At 36.4% G+C, this 23,115-nt stretch overlaps 1 protein-coding gene across 1 annotated transcript; it reads left to right on the forward strand.

Annotated features, from left to right (window-relative positions):
• Positions 1 to 204: 204 nt before the first annotated feature.
• On the forward strand, positions 205 to 22,763 carry egf (epidermal growth factor). The gene is made up of 23 exons (XM_005467265.4): positions 205 to 819; positions 3,288 to 3,487; positions 4,306 to 4,487; positions 5,009 to 5,236; positions 5,372 to 5,574; positions 5,671 to 5,784; positions 5,927 to 6,049; positions 9,352 to 9,474; positions 10,195 to 10,320; positions 10,489 to 10,625; positions 10,890 to 11,038; positions 11,258 to 11,362; positions 12,849 to 13,072; positions 13,381 to 13,548; positions 13,717 to 13,866; positions 13,947 to 14,099; positions 14,187 to 14,303; positions 14,986 to 15,108; positions 15,306 to 15,471; positions 17,069 to 17,233; positions 18,725 to 18,827; positions 20,245 to 20,341; positions 20,433 to 22,763. The coding sequence occupies exons 1-23, from the start codon at positions 693 to 695 to the stop codon at positions 20,657 to 20,659; spliced, it is 3,510 nt and encodes a 1,169-aa protein (XP_005467322.3). The 5' UTR covers positions 205 to 692; the 3' UTR covers positions 20,660 to 22,763.
• Positions 22,764 to 23,115: the final 352 nt, after the last annotated feature.

Raw genomic sequence — 23,115 nt, forward strand, 5'->3', positions numbered from 1 at the left:
ACTTGTACTGTATGTATGCCATTTAAGAATGACTCAAAAATACCAAAGGTTCATTTAGTTCCTTAATAAATGAAAAATTCAGTATTGTAGGATTCTGTCTGACAACTTTCCATGCAACATCTGTCTCCTTGTCTCTGCCTACCTCCATCTTAAACAGATATCTATCTACATTCACAAAGCACACATGTAAGGGGGTGGGGAGAAGGCTAATAAGTTGTTATCATGTGGGACCTTTTTTCGTCCCTGCCTCATTTCTTGAATATCCCACATTCTGTTGGAGCACTGAACTGCAACTTCTAGAAGATCTTGCACCATTGCTGGACTTGCATGTGCAAAATTTACCACGGGGGTGTCAGGAATTTCAATCTTTGCTTCCAAAACAGACTGGCAGCCCAGGGGCCCAAAGTAGGGACTGAGCAGGATCCAAACACTTTTTTTTTCTGGGTTCAACACTGCACTGACAGCATTACCCCCTTATTCTCTATCTCAGTAGGGTTTTGCATTCCCTTTAGTGTGACATCCACTGGTATGTAAAGCTCCACTCTCTTACTAGGTTTAAAGCCTTAGACAAAGGATGCCAAGAGTCCACAAACCTACACTACGTAATCCTGGAGAATTCTTGTGGGCCAGTGCTGATAGTGGGAATGCCTGAGAAAGAGTGAAGAAGACCAGCAGGGACAAAGTGCAGGATTATGCCCGAGGCAATGATAACAGTAATATTGATCTATTTTATGATGCAAACCGCTGGAGCCTTGCTGCTCGGTACGACATGTTGGGATGAGCACCTATTGCAAGCAGGGAGCAACAGTAGCTGTACGGGTGAGTATGAAACCTCTCCTAACCAACAGTCCCAACTGACAGTACTGAAAGAAGTAATGTTGAAGTGTACTGCTGTCTGTGTGGTCTTTTCACTTCAAAACAAACATTTCTAAAATACACATCATGATAGAAAAGGAACTAGCTTAGATTCACAGACAGATATTACAAATAAATATTTACTTAATATTAAAAAGTGTGATTGTTCACTGTATAACACTTTATGTCCTAAAAATTAGTGAAATTAGTGTCTTGGGTTGTAATTTCAGTTACACAAGTTCTACTGTACTCCACATGGATATAAAGCATTCATGCAACAGCTGCTATTCAGTACTGGAATGATGCTCAGTTTTTACAAAAAATGTAATCAAGTAGAACCAAACATGTTGCTTGCATTAAACATGCTACAGTAGGCGGTGCAGCAAAGTGAACTTGGCAGACAACACAATGCACTGTACCAAGCCAGACTGTGTTTGTGTGGGTGTATCTCAGGTTGAGCCCAAGTTTTTGTGGAGTACCACAGAGACGTTACTTCAAAATTACAAATGGTGATGACCAAATTGTAAACCACATCTCAGCAGGACATAAAATATTAAGTGCAATACCGCGATTTTCATTCAAAACAGAGAAAATCTCATCGCTATCCTGTCTACCAAAGAGAGGTCAGCTACAGAACATCATGCTCTGATCCGGCAGGATAGATTTTTAGGAATACAGGTTCTCAAACCTAGAATTTTACGTTAAATGTAGAGGTAGAATGTAAAGGTTTTCAAAATACATGGTATGCATATAGGGCATGGGGGGCAAAACAGAGTCATAACAGGACCTTTTCACCTGAGCTACATAAATCTGTTGCCCAAACACTGTGCATGAAACTAGAAACTAAGTATGTTCTACTACACTACATTTTCCTTAAATATCATCACTGTGTTCACCATGTATTTGGGGATGCTAATAGAGGTATGTGATATGGCTGCAATCTTTTGAATGGTAACTTTAATTTATTCTGTGTGGTAAAACACAATGTATGGCATGACCTTCAATAAATAATATAATAGTATTATTATTATGATAGCATTTTTAGTTAATATCATTAATTAATTAATAATTAAATAACTAGTCATTATTGATTCAACAGGACTGCAAATCCAGTACTACCATATAATACTAGCACCTCGGCTAAAGTCAAATATGTGACAAGATCTTTCAACAATTTCATGTTATAGTGTACATTGTTATTTTGCCCAATCCATTTAGTTACTGCATAGTGTTGTTTATTGCAGAGTTAACAATTCTTTTTTCATATTCTTGCATTTTCTTTGTTTTTACAGGTAACTAGTCTGTAACTAAGTGAACTGGATTATCATCTGAAATGCCATAAATACATATAACATCAATGCAAAATAGTAAATCAATGTTCATATTGTCTGCCTACTCAAGAATTGTAGTATATTTTGTGTTAGAGTTCACAAATAAGTCCAAGTAACAGAGCTGAGTCAAGAATCATACTGACCCTGCAGTGAACTTGTCAATCAGTGATTCAACAGGATGCATCCTAGCAACTCAGCAGCAGTGGCAGACATTTCATTATGTTGTTTGTCTGGTTTTGCTTATTGTTTTCTTCATTCCACAGAGTTAAGAGCGGTGTCTATGGTTGCGTACGACAGTGCCATTACGTTGCCAATGTCATTGTTCACTCCAAGAGTATTAAAAAAAAAAGGTTTAGTTCTAGAACAACTACATTTATCTGACAACAAATTCACAACAACCATCCAATATACAAAATCAGAATATGTAGAAATATCATTGTTGATCATAACTTCCCAGCAGAATCCCAGAGTGATGTTGTGACCTGAATCAAAAACCTCTTAGAGGACACTAACTGCCTTCCCCTTCATTCATTGCAGAGTATTGTCAGAGTCAAAGGAAAAAGCAAAAGCTATTTGTTGCTAAGGGATGAGGTTTTACACAGAGGCAGCTGTGGTTGCCTTGAACTTCCCATTACAGGGATGAATAGGTTTTTTAAAATCAAATAATGTGCCAAATTGAACAACAACAGCAGCGACACAAAGAGGGAGGCAGGAGCTATTGAAATGTCAAATGCTGCCATATTTACCTATATATCCTGTGGATTTATTTGGTTAAGATAAGAAAGTGAATATGCTCATTCACTGTGAAATTTATGAAAATTTTAAAAATGTGGCATGTTTTGTGACTTTTTTGTGAATTTCCTATTAATTAAAAATACTAAATGTTTGCAGTTATAGTAATTGTATATTTTATATAATGGCATTTTAGTCTGTTATTGTAAGCCTCATAGAATCATTAATCACTAAATCTAAATATTGTTGAGTCATTATACAACTGTATTTACTTAAGATATTATTTTTATAGACGTAAGGCGTTCAAATGATCTTCACTGTAAATTTTAAAAGATGAAACTTGAATAACGCGTGTAATGATTTGCTAAGCTTCACAGCCTTTCCTGATATTTGGCCATGGTAAAGCTATTCATCGGATGGGCCTTAATGGCAAGAATCACAGAAGGCTTGTGCCTGGCGTCGGAAGCTCTATCCTGCTTGACTTTCATTTCAAAGAACAGAGAGTTTACTGGGTTGACAGGCACACTGGGGTCATTTACAAAGCATCTGTGAAAGGAGCACACAAACAGGTGATTATGTAACTGCGCCAAAGTGTAAGTGGACTTTTTCTCTGTTTGTTTGTTTTTCTGTGTGTGTTTAACTTAATAGTGAAAGCCTTTTTATTTCCATGCTAGACTAAAAGGGTGTGCATCATTTTATTACAAATCGCTGAATTATAAAATTACAGGCTATTTTGCAGGTCTTAAAACATTTTACATACTACTACTTAGTATATTCTTTGGATCACAACACATAAAATTTGATATTTAAATTATTTTTGTGTTTTGTCTTAATTTACGAGTAGATTCCATAACAATGTTAAGATACAAAACTACCATTTATTTGCATAAAACTACTTATGCTCACAGTCTGAACAACTTTTCACACACTTTAGAAGAGTCAACCTAAAAATCCCAACAAACACATTCTTGAAACCAGTAAAATAAACAAAAGCAGACCTATTTTCCTTAATTTTTGTAAGTATAATGGAAGTAACTTGATCTACTTTATATGTGCTTTTCCTGATTTTCCTGAATCCTTTCTTTTGATCTTCTAACAAGGAAACCTGCCAAGGTGGTCTATAGTGTGAAATTTCAAAGTATGGAATACAGCGCTAATAAGACTTAATACCCCGAAAGCTAACCAGCAGCTTAGGATCACTTTTAATGATTTAGGAATTTTTAATAACCTAATTAGTACAGCAGTTAATTTGGAGGCTTTTAAAAGATCTTTCAGAAACTGTAATTACCATAATTAAATTGTGTAATGTTAATGTTATCCTGCATTGTTCTGGAAACTTTCAGAGCCGCAGATTTAAAATGATTAATTATGAATGCTTCTTTTACAGAAACTGTATTCATATGACAAACACATCTCTGGCCTCGCAGTGGACTGGATTTGGAACAGCGTATACTGGACAAGTGGAGAAAAGGGGGAAGTAAAGAGAATCGATATAAATGGGAGGAAACAGAGGACTCTTTTAAGACACTTGACCCAGCCCAATTCTATAACTGTTGATCCCTCTAATAGGTAATCTATGCAGATGTCATAATGACAGTTGTTTTTTGTTTGGTTTGCTGTTTTTTCATTTAATCCTTCCAATACTATATGGAATCGAATGATATAAAAATTTACTGACTGACTCTCATATACCTCTGATCAAGGACAGTAGTCATTTACTTCCCTGCAGTTTGGCCTGATGGATAAGCAACACTGAATAATTTTATTTAAAAACATTTTTCATGATTAAAAAGTGCCAAGAGCATATTTAAATTGCTTTTTACATAACTTATTATCGTACACTTCTCTCAGGCTTTAATTCAATTGGGCTACAGTTTATTAAGCATTACCAAAAATGAGTTTGAGGCAAAAGAATTATGAGTCTCCTGATTTGGCAGGCTTAACATATGAGGAAATGTCTAAGCAGTGCCCTTACTGGAAGCAACTAAGTTTCCATATTTCATAACAGATGCAAAGCTAACTTCAGAAAAAAATATTTTGGAAAGGCTCATTGCAAAACCTTTTTTTCCCCCAAAACATGCATGTTGCAGGTTTCTGTTTTGGTTATCTGCGGGGATGTCTCCAAGTATCCAAAGGTCTGATGTCACAGGACAGATGAAAATTACACTAATTAAGATAACTGAACAACTGAGAGCACTGTCGATTGACCGAGTAGACAAAAGACTGTTCTGGGTTCAGTTTGGGCCACAAGGAGAAAGTGCCATTGCCTCTTGTGATTACAATGGGAACGCCCTACACATCATGAATCTTCCACTTCAGTGAGTATTTAGTAAAATTACAATTTGTTACTCATCCTTTAACTTTGTTAATAAAGAAAATGTAGATCAGAGTGTTGATGTAAAGTATCAAATAAGCCAACAGAAACCCACTCATTATGTCTTCTTTTTTATCAGGTCTCATTCAGTTGGAATATCTGTTTTTCTGGAGCACATATACTACACTGATGCTGAGTCTCGGGTTATAAAACAAGTAAACAAGTACACTGGTGGAGAGCCACGTGTTGTTAACTTAAAACAAATGGCAAAACCTCCAGTTGATATCAAGATCGTGCATCCCCTTAATCAGCCAACAGCAGACCCGCTATCACCATTTCCAGGTTACAACTCAACATTATTATACATTTAAAGTTCTTCTTAGTTTAATTAATTGTGTTTATATTCTAGATAATGTATCAAGCAATCATTTCCAACAGGTTGTGATGACCAAGGTGGCAACTGTGTTAACGTCTGTTCCAGTTTGGCAGACCAAGGGGTTTGTCAGTGCAGTGAAGGTTTTGTTCTCAGTATGGAAGGCACTTACTGTAAAGGTTGGTATTAAAATAAGAAGGCAGGGAGTACTCTTACTGGGGACAGCCACAGCTAAAAGGACTTATACATAAAGCACAGAAAATATAAATATTAGCATCAACTTGCAAAAAATATCACCATCTTTGTCTGTGTGTACCATAGATGTAAATGAATGTGCCCACTGGAATCATGGTTGCTCGCTTGGTTGTGAGAACATTCCTGGATCTTATTTCTGTACCTGTCCTAAAGGATATGCCCTCTTACCAGACAGGAAAACATGCCAAGGTAAAGTATAACCATGTATATAATATCAATGTAGCTTTGTCATTTTTGATTTCAAGATTACCAACATTATACTTCTTGCTGCACCCGCATGTTTTACGCTGAAAATAGAAAATAACCCGTAAAATGTATAGTCAAGATCTGAACATGGCTAAAGCTTGGGTTGCAGATCTTCTTTGTGCTGCTGTCAAAGGTGGCATTTATCTACCAGATACTACTTTGACCCTAGAAGCTTCAAACAAGGCTTGAGCTTCACAGGCCTCAAGACAGACTAGATATATGTGAACTGACAATTGTGTGTTAGGTCACTTGGGTCAAAACAAAACACTGACACTTTGTCCAACTTCTAAACATCTAAGAGTACTGAGATGATCAGGTAGAACAAAGGATATCACGATAAGTTATTTTTGGCTTTCAGCTAAAAGTTCATTTGTTTTTTTTGTTTTTGGTTCTCTGTGAATATCAGACAGCACCCAAGTTCTTGATACGTATGATCAATGATGCTTTGCTAAAGCATATGTTGTATCGAGTCATTATCTGGCAACTTTGGAATAGATTTTTGACTTCCTCTACCTGATAATTTTGATATGACATTTTTTTAAAAACCACGAACTCCAGCAACACTTGAGAAACAAAGAACAGCTTTAATAATTGACCAACGCGTTTCGGCTTGTGGCCTTCATCAGGGTCATAGTGAAACATTGTAAAAAAAAGCTTAAATACAAGACAGGAAACAGAAAAAAAAAATTCAAATTAACCAGTCAAAACTTCACAGATAGGTCAGCTGACATATCATAAGTAGGTATTGGTTAATTGGTTAGGTCACGCCCAAGTAGAATAATACATGCATGAATAGCATAAGAAGGATACTATAAATATACACACAGGTCAAAAAAAAAAAATAATAAAACCAACAAGGGGCAATCTTTAATGGTAAAAGCACGTTTAAAATGGAAAACAAGATTACGTCAACACATGGGAACATATTTGTTAAAAAATCCTAATTTATATCTCTAAAATTTAGACTGAAGTGTAGACTAAAGATGAGATGTCTAGAACGCTACGCCTTCTTTGGCTGAAATAACAAGATTAATTAAATAAACATTACTCATGTGAGAGTAATTTAACTGATAAAATTAGGATAAAAAATAAATAATAAATAAAATTTATTTAAAAAGAAAAAACAAAACAAAACAAAACACTGTAATTCATAAAAACTCATTGATAGAAAAATCCTCATTCATACCTCTGGGATGCAGACTCTTAAAACGGAATATCCAAAATGCTTCTCTTTTTTTCCGGATAAAATTTATATTGCCACCTCTTTGGTTTAGTTTAATGGCTTCAATGCCTAGGAAAAAATAATGGTGAATTTGGATGTTTAACACTGAAGTGTCTTGCAACAGGGCTGGTTAAATCATTCCTCTTGATCGAACTTCTGTGTTCATTAATTCGATCTTTAAGGGGGCGGGATGTTTCTCCTATATATATTTTATTGCATGGGCACTGTATCATGTAGATTACATTTTTAGTTCTGCATGTGATAAAGCCCTTTATGGCAATGGTTTTGTCACCTATAGGGTCTTTGAATGATTTAACATTTTTGGTGTATTGACAATTAATGCATGCCCCACACTTGAAATTACCATGTAGGTTATGGGTTATCAGGGTTTTATCTGGAGTAATAGGGTCGTGGCAAGCTCTAACAAGTCTATCTTTAATATTCCTTCCTCTCCTGTAGGTTATCATTGGTGGTTCTTTAAAGGTACCTAATAAGTTTGGCATATCCTTCAGAATGACCCAATGTTTTAGAATTATTTCTTTAATTGTTCTGGTTTTTGGCGTAAAGGTTGTGCAGAAGATAAGGTTAGGTTTAAGTTTTGGGGATTTCTTGATATGACATTTTTTGACAGTCATTAGGTCATGTATAAGAAATCATTATTTAGTTAAATAAACTTGGATTTTATTTTATTACATTTTATTTTTACTTGCATGTAATTTTGACTTGATTTGATGATTTGTGACTTTTTTTCAAACATTTATAGTTTCAGTGTTTTTATTTCAAGATATAGTAAAACTTAAAAAAAGAAAAGTATATTTTTATAGTCAGATCACAATCTCTCTTCTACTCTCACAGCAATATGCTCAAGACAACAGGAAAAGTTCACAGACAATGAGATTAGATGATGAGGTGACATTTGCAGTAGGGAACATATCTGGTCAGCAGCTTTGTCTTTCTAAGCTGCTTAGCTGACAACCTTTGCCAAGGTCCAGTATGAAACAAACATAGAGCCAAGCAGCAGGTTAGACAATGGAGATTACAACAGAGTTTACTTGGTTGCACAGACGACAGAAGAACTGTAGTTATTTACATACTTGAAGTGCCATTTTTAATTGTTTTATATAAAGACAAAAAGATGAAAAAGCAGTAGTTTTACCACATGCAATGTTGACATGGAGCGCTTCTGGCCTAATCAAAAGGTTTAATGGAAGACTATAAAAAGACCTGAAACCAATTTAGCCATGATAAGAAGAATAAATTTTACTATCCTATTGTTTACTATACAAAACCTATATATGAAATAAATGCAGAAAAAAACAGCAATAAAATATTACCTTATACAGTAAATGATAATGTTTCAGTAAGGTAAAACTTTCATGTCTTGTGTTATGATTCACTTATGATGATGGCCACTCATGTCCTTTCATACATCTTTACATGATTCATACTTTATTCTTATAATTCTGCAGCATAAATAAAACGATAGACACTTGAGTAAATGAGTAAATCATGAGTCTTATAATATAATACATACAAAACTTAAACGTCACATTTATCTACTGCTTTTTAGTACTGGTACATACCCACCTCAGGATCTCTGGTACAGGAGACCCCATGTGCCTTTTAACTAGCATTACATCACCCTCACTGTGTGGGTTTGACTTTCTTATCACACTTTCCACTATTTTGATAGGATTAGAGCTGACTTCATCAAAGGATTTTACCAGAACAGGGGCTAAGAAGCTTGCTGTCCATCCGGCTGATCCACAGTCTGCTGGGCCCCAAAATAGACTCAAGTCTATTTTATTTACATGTAACATCACGTTGCCTTTATTGGCACTATGAATGACTGTAAAACATGTCATTAACTCACATCAGTTTGGGTTTAAGTTCATGTAATCTTTAATGCTTTCTAAATATTTTAATCTACATGAATCAAATCCATATGATTTTTTCTTTTCTTTTTTTTATTGTTATTTTTTTAGGTTTTATTTTTGATAGAGCTGTCTTTTTTCTGTTACAGAAATCATACCATGTGAAAGGAATATGACAAAGTGTGGCAACGGGTGCCTGTCAACAGGAAATGGTGCTGTCTGTGTTTGCCCTGAGGGATCTATACTACAGGAGGATGGACAAACATGCACTGGTATGGCCAACATTACACCACTTTGCCCCATTTTCCAAAACTAAAATCTACCTTTTATTAAAAAATTATATAAATACACTTAGTAAAAAAAATGTAGAGTTCACATTATTCTCATCTACAACATTAAGCTTTTAGTATTTACTTTTATATGGCTAACATATAGAGTATACACGTACCCTTATGATACTGGATTCAGTTTCCCATTACATTTACATTTTAACTATAGCATCATAGTAAAAGAAAAGGAACAATAGCATGAATCTATCAACTGAATAACAGCCTAGTAAAACACAATTTAATGGAACATATTGGTTGCTCATTTCCAAAAAACTAAGCAGCAGATACAGTGCCTACTTTGTAATTTGTAGCCAAGGCTGTATAAATATTTCATGAATAAGAGTTGAGTTGATGTGGTCAAACTGAGGATAGATGGATCAAAGAGATGAATGTGCAACAGTGTAGTAATTGTTGTAATACTTTCAGTTTATTGTGGGCCAATATCTTGCATCAGTTTAGAATATAATATTTAAAATGATTAACTTTTTTATGTATACACTTTTTTTTTGGATAAACTGGATTACAGTGAAATCTGATGCCAGAACCAGTATTGACACAACACAATTTTGTGCTAAGAGTAAATACTGCAGCTAAGCAAAGGTCCGTTGAATTTTAACAAATTCATAAGCTTAGCTGTGCCCACATTGTTTTTCATGGTTGCAGGCTGTTCATCTGCAGATAGAGGAGGGTGCAGTCAGCTCTGCAACCCTGTCACCCCTGTAAGCTGGGAGTGTGGCTGTCTGCCTGGCTACCAGCTCCACCAAGATGGCAAGCACTGCATTGCAACTGGTGAGTCAAACAATGGCATAGCAGATAGCTGAGCTACATGTGCCCACAAAGACACACACACCATCTACCTTTTTGCATCTGTTTCCAATGCAAAAGTCAAAAAACACAAGGTGAAAGCTGCAGTGCATTTGATCATGGAAGACTGTATTTTGTTATATTTTTCTTCAGGACCTCCATCCTATCTACTAGTTGCTAATCTAGTAGATGTCCGGAGAATTAACCCTGATGGCACTGTGGATCAAATCTTGGCAGAGGAGCCCAGAGGAATAATCTTAGCTTTAGACTACGACCCTGTCCAGAACAATGTAAGATGGAAAGTGTTTCAAGAGTATGAGTATAAGGTCGAATGACTCATTGTAATAGAATTGAGTTAAATCAGGAAATGATTTTGCTATGGATCTGCAGTGTCACCTAGTGGACAAGCACTGTAATGCATGCCCCTTGCTATTACCTCATTATGTTTGTTTGGACAATGATCCGCATGTTTTCCTTCCAGTTTATATTATATAATTATTTATATTTATATTAGAAATGCAAGTATTAATACATGATATATTTTACATTTGAAGGTGTACTTTGCAAGTGCAAGCCAGAAAACAATTGAGCGAGTTGACATAAAAGGTGGCCCAAGAAACATTCTCATCTCTGATGGTTTGGATTCACCAGAGGGGCTTGCAGTTGACTGGGTTCATCGCAAGATGTACTGGACGGATAAAAGGTGTGTAGTGTGTGTAAGAATTACACAATGAAAACTGTTTCTTCATAAAGTGCTGGTCATTTGCTGTTTGCTTTCTAGTTCTATTCGATTGTCTATCTAAAGTTTAATGTTTAGGTCACATCCAGCTTTGTTAATCTCTTTTGATTTGAATGAACTTCATCAGGAAATAACTGACATTGGGGAAATTAAACTTCTACATACACATATTTTGCCCCTCAGTCAGTCAACTGTTGACTGCAGTACCTTAGATGGACTTCACAGGGAAACTATTGTGAGAAAAGGTCTGGAAAAGCCAAGAGGAATCGCAGTTCATCCTCTTGCAAAGTGAGTATAGCTGTATCCATCACTCTTACACCAATACAAATGACTAAAGACTAATCAATAAACAACAAATACAACAATGATAATTACCAAGCAGTTTGATTAACTTTGACTAACACTAGTCACTTCATTAGGTACACCTTGCTACTGCCAGTTTGAACCCGATTTTTAGAACTGCCATGACTCCTCATGGCACAGCTTCAAGATGCTGGAAACATTAACCAGAGATTTTGGTTCATATTGTTATGTTAGCATCATACACTTGCTACAGATTTGAATCTCCAATTCCACCACATCCCTAAGATGCTGCACTGGATGGACTGTAGAAGTCATTGAGTACAATGAACTCGTTGTCATTTTTATGAAACTAGCATGAGATGATGGCATTAGAAGATGAGTATGCTGTGGTCATATAAGGATGCACATGGCTAACAGCAAAAGATGAAAACAATGCTCAGTTGGTTCTAAGGGTCCCAAAGTGCACCAAGAAAATACACCCCTGCACCATAACACGACAAGCAGACTGAATTGTTGCTACAAGGCAGGATGGATTCATGCTTTCATGCTGCTTACACTGAATTCTGACCATTCATCTGAATGTAGCTGCATAAATCAAGACATCAGGTAATGTTTTCCAGTCTTCAGTTGCCCATTTTGTGGAGTAAATTGCACCTTTAATTTCATGTTCTTTGTTGATGAAAGTAGCACCCAATGTGGTCATCTGCTGCTGTAGCATATGGTTCAAGGTTCTTGAGATTTAACAAATGGTTATTTCAGTTACTGATGCCTTCCTATCAGCTTTAGTCTAGCCATTCATCTTTTCATCTGACCTTTGGTATCAACAAGTCATATTCACTTAGAGAACAGCCACTAACTCTTTTTCTGATTGTTCTCTATAACCCCTAGAGATGGTTGTGTGGGGAAATCCCAGAAAATGAACAGTTTCTGAAACACTAAATATTAAATATTTACATTAAAAACTGGTTGAAGAGATATACCTAACAAAATGGATAGTGAGTATATAATCTCACAGTGATCTGGTCAATAAAGGTCATGTTTTAATGAAATTTTAAACAAAATATTGTGTAACAATGAATATAACAAAAAGGATATAGATGATTTGTATATACAGTGCTTAACAAATTTATTAGACCACCACCAAACTAAAATTATTGTTGTTATCCATTATTCTTCAAATTATTATTTGAATTATTATTTTCTGAATAAGACGCCAAATTACAGTTATTTATTTGCATGCCTGAAAATTTGTTTTAGAGGTTGAATTTTATGCTTGAATAATTTAAGACTTCTCAGAGTAGTCCAATTTGGGTATAAAGACATGAATTCAGTTCAGTTTTTTTCAGATTTCTAAAAATTTTTATTTTTATTTTTTTTATTAGAGGTGGTCTAATAGAATTTTTAAGCACTGTATACAGGTGGTTTAATAGCTTTGTGTACCACTCTCTATTTTTTTCTTTTAACTTTTGAGGAAGTTATTCTGGACTGACATAGGGACCCATCCTGTGGTGGAATGTTCCTCCCTGGAAGGGAGAGACCGTGCTGTCATTGCTAGGACCAACCTTGTGTCGCCCACTGGCCTGACAATTGACTTCACAGAGGACCGAGTATTCTGGTGTGATCAGAGGAAAGGCACAATAGAGACTGCCGCCCTGGATGGTTCAGATCGACGAGTCCTGTCAGAGAACCAAGTAGGTGAGGTTTATGTGAAATGTATATATCTAAAAAAAAAGCAGATATAAATGCATGGGGAATAAGAATTTCATTGTTGTAAAATTAATATGTAAGTTAATATATGATAAGTTACTCTAGGATACATGAAAGATAATTAATACTAAGTATAACTGATATAGTACAGCTGTCCTACTAATCTTGACTCAAATCCACAAAGCACACCTCTTCTTAACCAGTATCACTGCCTTCACAGCTGAACACAAGCGCCTCTCACCTGGAATCACTGAGTCAACTCAGATTTTCTTGTCATCTGCCCTAATTTGTTCCAGGCCAACCTTTTGATCTTGCACTATTTGAAGACAGGCTCTGGATCTCTGATCAGGAACGCCACCAGCTGACCAGCGTACATAAGCGGACTGGGAAAAACTTGCAACGGATCCAAGGAAGCATGGTGCAACCAGCATCTATTGTTGTAGTTCATCCCCTTGCTAAGCCAGGTACAGAGAAACAACCATGATTACAATGATCTAAAAAACAAGTGTCATGCATATTTAGATCCATGCAGATTGTTTGTACACATGTGCCAATAAGAAAAACAAGTGGCACACAGCATCCATCAATTCTAAAGAATTCCTGGGCTTATACTTCTGTCCTCTGTTTTTTAGGGGCAGATATGTGCCTTCACCTGAATGGAGGTTGTTCCCAAGTGTGTGAAAGCAAGGTGGGTTTTGCCCACTGCTCTTGTTTCTCACACTATATCCTATCAGCTGATGGAAAAACTTGCTTGTCTGTTGACGCTTCAAATGGAACAGCAGGTGATGTATCCTGTGCTCTTTTCTACACAGTGTAATGTGATGATAAAATTGAATGTTTTCTTTATGTATTAATTTGATAGAATATGGAAACAGTGGATCAGTTGATTTAACACCTCTGAAAAACAAAACATTTAATACTGCGAGCTTGCCACTGACAACTGATAAAGGGGAGACTGATTTCCACTCAGATGTAAGCAGCCAGCCCACTTTCTTCACAGAGAAAATGATTTCAGGTAACAGTGCACCTTGAAAGGCATTCTATCCACTCAATATCTTACCCAGCCTAAATGTTACATTTGCATATGCCCCCTCTCTGTCAGACCAGAATGAGTGTTACTCACTCCGCTGTGATGTGAATGCACAATGCCTGCTGAATTCTGGTCATCCGAACTGTTTATGTCAAGAAGGTTTCACAGGTGATGGACAGTTATGTGTGGGTGAGTATACCTTCAATTATACTAGAAATATGCATTAGAGAGATGAGGTAACAGACCCTGAAATAAGCTTACGGGATTACATTTGATACAAGTGAGCTTTTTTTTTTTTTTAAATCTCACCTACAGTAGCAGGGGTTTAGCAGAACTGAGTTTTGGATTTTGAAATAAAATTCAGAGGTAGGGTTGCCCTGAAAGTAAAGGTAATGGTATTATTCAAGATAAGCATTAATGGAAAAAGTCAAAATGTTCAAAAAGTCCTAAAACCATCCAGTAATTCCTCCTATCGTTTCCTTGCAGACCAGTTGAAATGTTTTGAGATTATCAGCTGAGTTTGTTTGCAAAGTAGGAAGCATCGGAAAGACATAGTGTGGCAACCTCATTAAATTAATAAAAACGTAACTTTTTTCACTGTACCAGGCCAGGTTATGGAGAATTAAAACAAACAAACAGTAATTACATTTTATTTAGCTAGTAAATAATGTCCAGGGTGTACCCCGCCTCTCGCCCTATGACAGCTGGGATAGGCTCCAGCGCCCCCCCGCGACCCTGAAAAGGATAAGCGGAAGTGAATGGATGGATGGATGGATAGTAAATAATGTCACAATATTGTTTCAAAACTTATGATTCTTGTTGTTTTGTAAAAATTTTAGGTTATAACTTGCTGCTCCTATTTTTGTCCTAGATATTGATGAATGTACCCTGGGAACATACAACTGTGACAAAAATGAAGAATGTCAAAACACTGCAGGGAAATACTACTGCAAGTGCCTGGCTGGGTACTACAGCGATGGGCAGTCATGTCAAGGTGATCGTTTACTTTTGTTAACATATCCTGGGCCATATTGGCACATTCTCATCGTCTATCATTGTCTTATCTGTGAAATCGGATAGTTAATATAGATTGAATGCAGTGTTTATATGAGTCATCTCAAAGAGCACAACTCTTTCAAGCAGTAGACAATGAGTCTAATTTAATAAACTTATATCCTCAATTCTCTCTAGAGTTGGAGCCCACATCACCATGGGTGACACCTGCTACCTCTCCTGATGTTACCACCAAACACCACAGCAGAAATGCAGTGGAGAGTTGTCCTGCAACCCATGAGACCTACTGTCTGTACCATGGTGTATGCTACTATTTTCCTGAATTGGACTCTTATGCCTGCAAGTAAATAAACCCTCTTGTCCTTCTACTTGACCCATGACCCCATCCCACCCCCCGTAACTGTTTGCTGGTATCTTGTTTTTCAGAGAAGGGCTCACAATATTCATATTAGGGCTGTGTGATACCACATCATGTACAATATCGCAATTATAAATTATTGCATGATATGAAAGTGTCAAATCATAACACCATTGTATTGTAGCAAAACACATTAAAATCCCCTAGTGTGCACAACAGGGAAACAAGCAATGTCTGTGATGGAGAGCAAGACTTAAACAACTTCCAACAATACAGAGCAATTCGAAAAATATGAAATAAAACTGTTACAGTTTAAGGTGAAAACAAAAAATGTACTTTAAAACTTGAGGCAAAAACATACCATCAAGTATAACCTTGGTACAAAAGAGTTGATATTAGCAACCTAAATTTAAACAAATGACTCAACCAATCTTTGCTGGTGCACTTACTAAATGCACTCCATATGACAGGAAGAGCTGATGATGGATGGAAATAATGCAGTTACATGGTGGACATGCACGGCTTTAAGCAACTGTGTCACTGCAACAGAAGGATTAAACATGCCCTTAATGTATTTACACTTATAAATTCTGCTCCCTGCATGCTCCAAGCATCAATAAAACACTTTTCATTTTATTTTTTTAAAACAGAAGTATGATTATGGCAAATTTCTTAATTCTTAATAATTGTAATATAATTATAAGGCTGTATCACCCACCAAAGTTCAAATACATTCTAAAATATTCAGAAATATCCAGTCCGACTGTTAATTAATTCAAGAACACTTAGGTGAAAAGTCTTTTTATGACAGCTGACAAGCAGCAGGTGTCACTATTGTTCCATGATTAAAGCCCACGCCTCATAAACGTGTTTACAGCAGAGTCTACTTCTGTCCATGAAATATGGACTTCAAATTAGATTAACAAAAACGTAAATTATAAATTCTAATGCACATACTTAAAAATAATTCATAACAGCAAAACAGCACTACTGCCTATCAGTGCCCAAACTCTTTAATCCAACCAACACAGGTTGAAGAGTTGAAGAACCCCCGAAGTGGTATCTGGTAGAGGTCTCTGAGATAGTGGGCAGAAATGTCAACCTGCTGAAGGTTCTGCCCATTTTTGGACCAGCTTGGCTGACCTTTTCAGTGTTCTGTCGAGTTATCGGGCGGTACCCTTGGCACACTGAGGGGGTAGCATTTTTTTTTCCCCTCCAGTGTTTTCCAATGATTCTCAGGATTATGAGGGTCATTTGAAAAACAAAATAACTGAATTATTACTGAAGCCAGTCAATTCCTTCTTTTTTTTTTTCACTAACCTTATGTCATATAACTCCAAAACCTGTGACTGTAATCTTGCCTGTGTATCTGTTCTATGAACTCCAATCCAATCTTTCAAAAACTACATTTAATTTGCCAAGGGAGCCCAAATATTTAAACATAAAACTAAGCAGTTGATTAAGCCGTAACAGTTTTTGAATTGTAAAGTAACTGGATGTGTTTTAAACAAGTTTGTCTTAAAATATAAATCGTTGGCAGTTAACCAAAAATGAATCCTGGACATGATTTTTTGTGATGCAGTTGTGTATCAGGCTACATGGGGGAACGATGTCAGTTCAGTGACCTGGAATGGTTGGAGCTTCAGCGGGCTGAAAAGGAGAAGAAGAGGAACGTGGTCATTACAGCCTGCATGGTGGTCCTCGTTTCCGTGCTCTCTATCACAGCCTGTGTCACCTACTGCTATGGGTAAGAGAAAAAACGGGAAAAGGGGAAAAAAGAGGCAGCAAAAAGTAAAAGGGGAGAAAAAGGAAGGAGGAAAAGAATAGACAATGGGTAAAAAAAAAAAGTATAATAAGGATGATGAAAAAAATAAAAAAGGAAGAAAGTAGGGAAATCAAAATGATCAAGATATGCTATTTGCTGTGAAAGGATCAAAAGTGACTTCCTAAAAATAAAAACAAAAACCATCCACGAATATTTAACTATTTCCTTACTAAATATATTGAGGAAGTAATAAAAAAAAATCTATTCAATTTGTATGGGTTTTATTAGACTGGTAAAAATGAGAATCATGTTTTCATCTTAAGGGGGTATCATATGCTTTTCCAAACTGATGGTTAAAAAATAAATCTGGGGACAGTTGTGTGCTGTGCGTGCTGGTGTATGCGCTACAGTAATGATGTACAATAACGACAGTCTTGCGTTTAGCCCTTTGGAAACCAGGGAGGACCTGCTGCTGTAATGAATGAGCTGACAGCATTTAGAGATGTCTATCAAACCCAAGATGCATGAGGCGTGTAATGCCGGTTTCTCAGTACGACAGCAGGGGGTCAGGGAGCACATCACATGTGGAACAAATGACAGCATGCAACAGTGGTTAGCTGAGTGAGGAGCATGCATAAACTACACACTGTGGCCCCTCCTCCTTTTTATTTCCACCTGAGATGTTTCTAAGTAGCTGATTTGTTTTATGGTTGTTTCGCTGGCTTACGAACAAGGCTGTTTGGCATTCTACACTCTTTTGACTTACAAAGCACACTACCTACTACATCCTAACGTTTGCACTCTTGGTTCCCCTGTGGAAGTGGCACGCTTTCAATTACATGGTTCGTTTAGCTTGTTCTACAGCAATTACACATAAAAATAGGTCATTTCTCAGCTACAAAATGGAGCCGGTGAGGTATGACCCCAGAGGAAACGCTACATGGCCGCCAATAGCTCTGCCTCAAATTGCCTTCTGCACTTGACTGCAAGTGCACTTGTGCAGTTTTTGAGTTTGGTAGTTTGGTTTCCCCTGTAATAAACACACAGAGAGTACAGAATCACACTGTACACAAAGATAGAGTCTAAAGAAACAACTGAAACTTGTGAGCACATAAAGTAAATGCACACATGGCCTCCGGCTTGGTCTATCACAACATTCAGATGTATTATCTTTGGTCAACATTCAAGTTTAAGGGAGTCAGATATGCAGAAAGCAAAGAAACAAACATTAAATAAATCAAATGTGGTCAGATTATTATTTTATAATGCAGTGATAAATTATGCTGTGAAGGGCAGTACACAGCACAGACACTCATTTCTCATCATGATGAATTTGAGTACAGTACTAATGTTATAACCTATATAAATCTTCTTTTTGTACCTGACCTTTTACACATATATTTCTGTGAGATAAATTCTCCATGTGTATATTATTCCATATATAACTTATGCAGATTTATATTTACTTTTCAGAACGAGAAAACGCTTCCGCAAACAGCCATCAGTGGATAATGTGAGTGAGACCAGCATGACGGATGAGAGCATGTCAGAGACAACCACTACCACTGTTCCTCGGGTAAGGCCATTATTACAAAGCTCATTCATTAATACATACAGATTTTATGTCATGCAGTAATATAATACGTCACTGTTACAAATTCAGGGCAGTAAAAATTATGTTGTTACTTCCATTATGTGGGCTTTTCAATTATTTGCCAGATGGGGAGAAAGAAAGAAAGAAAAAACAGTCAAACATGCCTTGCATTCTCCTTGATGTTGGAGACATCAAGGAGGCAAAGGAGACAAAAGAAGCGCTTTTGTGTCCTCATTAGGATACATACTAGGGCTATGCTATATGACGAAATATAGTGGATGACGAAATTAAAACATCTATCGTTTCATATTATATGCTATCGTTTGTGTCGCAAAATACACTGCAATATTTTTTCATCGTTTGAATGGTCACCATGTGGATGCAGGCACAGAGAATACTAGCATGGCCAGTGAAGATGAGGCAGAACCAGGCAGCTCAGTCAAAACAAATCGAGGACCTTTTCCTAAACGAGGGGCTACGTCTGTAGCATGGACATGGTTTGATTATGAAAAGTCTGACATGGACCAGAAAACTGTACTCTGCAGTTACAGTTACAATTATGCCGCAAACCGGTCCCCACCACAGACTCAAGCACAACAAACCTCTTCTACCACCTATGTAAGAATCACATGAAAGAGTATGGAGAGAGTTTACAGATCAGAAGCAAAAAAGAGCCGTCAGGTGCTCAAAATAAACCTTAGGCTCAAACGTTAGAACAGGCGCTACATATTGGACAGCCCTAATACATACTTATGTCAGTGTATGGGACTGTAGGCTAGGGTTTAATTGTAATTATTTCAAAAAGCATCTCAGATCAATGTAAAAGTAATGGAATGAGTGGTGTAACAAATTACTTTCTATGCAGAATAAATATGTAATACATTACTTAAAAATGTAATGGGTTATACTATGTGAGAATGTAACAAGGATCAACACATATTTAAGAAAGGTAGTTATCCAGTGAATCACAAATTGCTCCAAATTACTTACATATACTATTAGTCCTAGTTTTGGAGCTGGCCTTTGGCAGTTCCCAGCAGTCATAACATTTTTGTTCGCTTTGCAAAGTAACATTAAAGATTGGGGTTTAAATCCCAATGTCTCATCAAGTGGTAACACAATACTGCTACTGAAAGCGGAAACCATATACAGAATAAAACTGTCAAGTGACAAGAGTCTATATAAGGGAGCAAATAAAGAGTGATTTTCAAAACTCAATCTGGAAGAGGAATAGCTACAAATCCCAAAGGAATCCCAAATCTGAATGTACAAGGAATTCTCTTTGCAAGAGCAATTCATGTCCATCACTCACTCTGGGAGTAGGTAGGCTGGCTAAAAAAAATGCATAAAACTTTTAACTTTTATAAAAACTCAAACGTCTTAATGTATAAATCTGCAGTTCTACATGGTGGCAGAAAATGGTGTTGAAGGAAAGGTAATCCCTGCCATGGGCTGTCCAAGGAGAGCTGTGTGTACATCCTGCTCTTCAGAGACAGGTACCTGAAACTTACATTATTCATATTATATAGTGTAAATTCATTCTTGTACAAGTTTTTTACCAACTGCTTAATTATGCATTTTTTCCAGGTGCCAATTCTGAAAGTGATGAGTCAGGAAAACTGTCCCAGCACAACAAAGGTTACGAGTGCTCCATGGTGTCTGCTGTTGCCACTGAAACAATGCAACCCACTGTGCACCTCTCAAGTCCATCACTGTCAAGCTGTACATCTTTTAAACCAACAACGTTACCCCAGACTTCCGGTCCAGAGTCATGGCTCAATGGAAACAGCGTACAATCAGCTGTTCAGAAATGAAACATAAAAAAGGAAAAGCTTTTAGAAATGTATACGTTTGGTTGAGAAGTCAAAAAATATCAAGTGCATTGTTTAAAAACATAAAAAATCTCATCATTATAGTTTATGAGAAGAGTATGCCTCCTCAGATGAGTATATCCAAGGCAGTTTAACAATAATAGAAAAAATACTGACCATGTTTCTTAGTAAGGACGTCCAGAACCAGCTTCAGTGTTTCGGCACTGAGTCTCTGAGACTCTGCTGGAGGGATGGCATGTTATTCCAAATGTAACGCTGTTATCAGTGACATGTCGGTCTAAAATGTCCCCTTGGCATCAAATTAGGTTAAGACCTAGTGTCTATAAAGGCCAAAGCATATAATTTTTACACTTGACTAATTCATCAAGCCATTCAGTGATCCGGGCATTATAATTCTGAAAAAAAGAACAACCCACATCAACCTGTGACACTTTCCTCTGAGGGGAAACATGGACCTAAACCATGCTATTAAATTTTTTCCACAACAAAACAAGAGCCACTGGATCCTCTCACTGCAAGTGTATAGAGTTCAGGCCTGTCCCCTTCTCACACTTTTATCATGTCATGCACTGACATAAATCTTAGATAAAGAGCTACTCTTTTGTTTTTCCTTAGATATTACACCAGTACGCAAGCATAAAGGTCATCAAATCTGAACTGTGAGCCACACCCTATTTACAGATGGCTTTCCCACTGATCTAAATGCAGTAATCACTTTGGTCAGTTCAAACAGTAGTAAGTTTCGGAGTCTTTATGACCCTATGCTGCAGAAACTATATGACTACAGTATTTCTAAATTACCCCAAACATTGTTTTGGGCATTAAGTTAAATGTTGAAACTTAAAAAATAAATACATCTAATTGTTGTTCATCACATAGTACACAGGCCAAAATCTGTGATAGGTCAGAATAAACTAATCAGTGTCAGCTAACCAAAAGATCAATCATATTCTCCTTGCACTTGCAAAAATTCTGAGACTATAACTATATTATCATATTAATTTTAGTAAGTTCAGCGAGTTTTATATTTTTTTTTTTAGCTCTTTACATTTTTTTGTGTTTTTAAATGTTTAAGTCATTATAATTTGCTTTGCTCAGGTAATCGCTGCTATGTAGAAAAGTTGTTTTTTCTTTTGTTCCCCCCCCATGTATCAATGGTGTAGATGCCTTTTTGTAGCCTTTTCATCAAATTATTAAATATTTCATATAGGAGCAGGTTAAGGATACTATTGCAGTTATATATATATGAACATTGTAAATTTCATTGACTTGAGGTAGTTATAGGAGAAATGAACAGTAACTGATAGCTTTTTTTTTATAGTAAAAGGACAGTACTGTTTAAAAATGATCTTCCATTTTTTCTTATAGAGTGTTAGTGTTATTTGAAGTTTTCCCATCAGTGTGCTGTATTTTGACATCCAGCTTTCTCAGTTTCAGTGCAGCAAGCTTCATGATCACATAATTTCAAGATTTAAGCAAAAAACTGACATTGAGCTCCTTTTGTTATAAATAACTAATGTGTCACAGTACAAAGCACTGCCATGTAACTGCCATGACACTGCACCACTAAACAACCCATTAATTGTGATCATTTTAAATATTTTATTTTATTACTTTTTTACATTGATCTGTGGTTATTTTTGTCTAAATTTTATGATTCTATGATTTATATTCTAAGAAATAAGAGGGCAATAATGGGCCAAATGGTCAATAAATTAAAGTGGAATGTGGTTTGGAAAGGGATGATATCTTATCTTCTTTACAGTTAGAAGCAACTCTCTTCTTTGCAGAGTTTATCATTAAACAGAGAAAAACACTGCTGAACGACTGACTGATATAGACTATGGTTTGGAAAGGGAAGGTACTTTAGGATTGATGTTCATCTTTTTAGATTCTAATTAGTATAAAAAAGAAAAAGAAAAAATGCAGTCATTATGTTAACAGACCATCATTCAACATTTTCATTAAAACTGTACCTAGCTTGGATTACATATTATTTTCAGCAGTTATGGGCTATAACTGGAATTAGGAATTTGCAAGATGAAACTTGCTTTTATTTTATCAATAAAGGTATATTTAAAAAATATACACTGTGTCAATAACTTCCTTTAGCATTGACATTTATTTGTATTTGTTTTTATAGCAAAACACACATGACATAATTTCCTCTCCATTGAAAGACTATTTTGGCCATTCTGTCTTTCTGTTACACCCCATCACTGTCATCATTCTTCTTTGAAGGCCTTCTGTGCTCCATTGATGATGCTTTTCTATCCTCCACCAAATCTAATGCTCTAGTGATGTCGGCACGAATGCCGCCGCCCTTCACCATCACTCCATCTGTCTATTTCTACCTCTATCTCAGTCTGCAAGTCTGTCTCAAGGTTGACTGGGAATTGTTAATAGAAGGACCCACAGCCTCTTTGTTTCGAGGCAAT

The sequence above is a fragment of the Oreochromis niloticus genome, linkage group LG2 (assembly GCF_001858045.2).
Source record: "Oreochromis niloticus isolate F11D_XX linkage group LG2, O_niloticus_UMD_NMBU, whole genome shotgun sequence".
Classification (NCBI taxonomy): Eukaryota; Metazoa; Chordata; class Actinopteri; order Cichliformes; family Cichlidae; genus Oreochromis; species Oreochromis niloticus.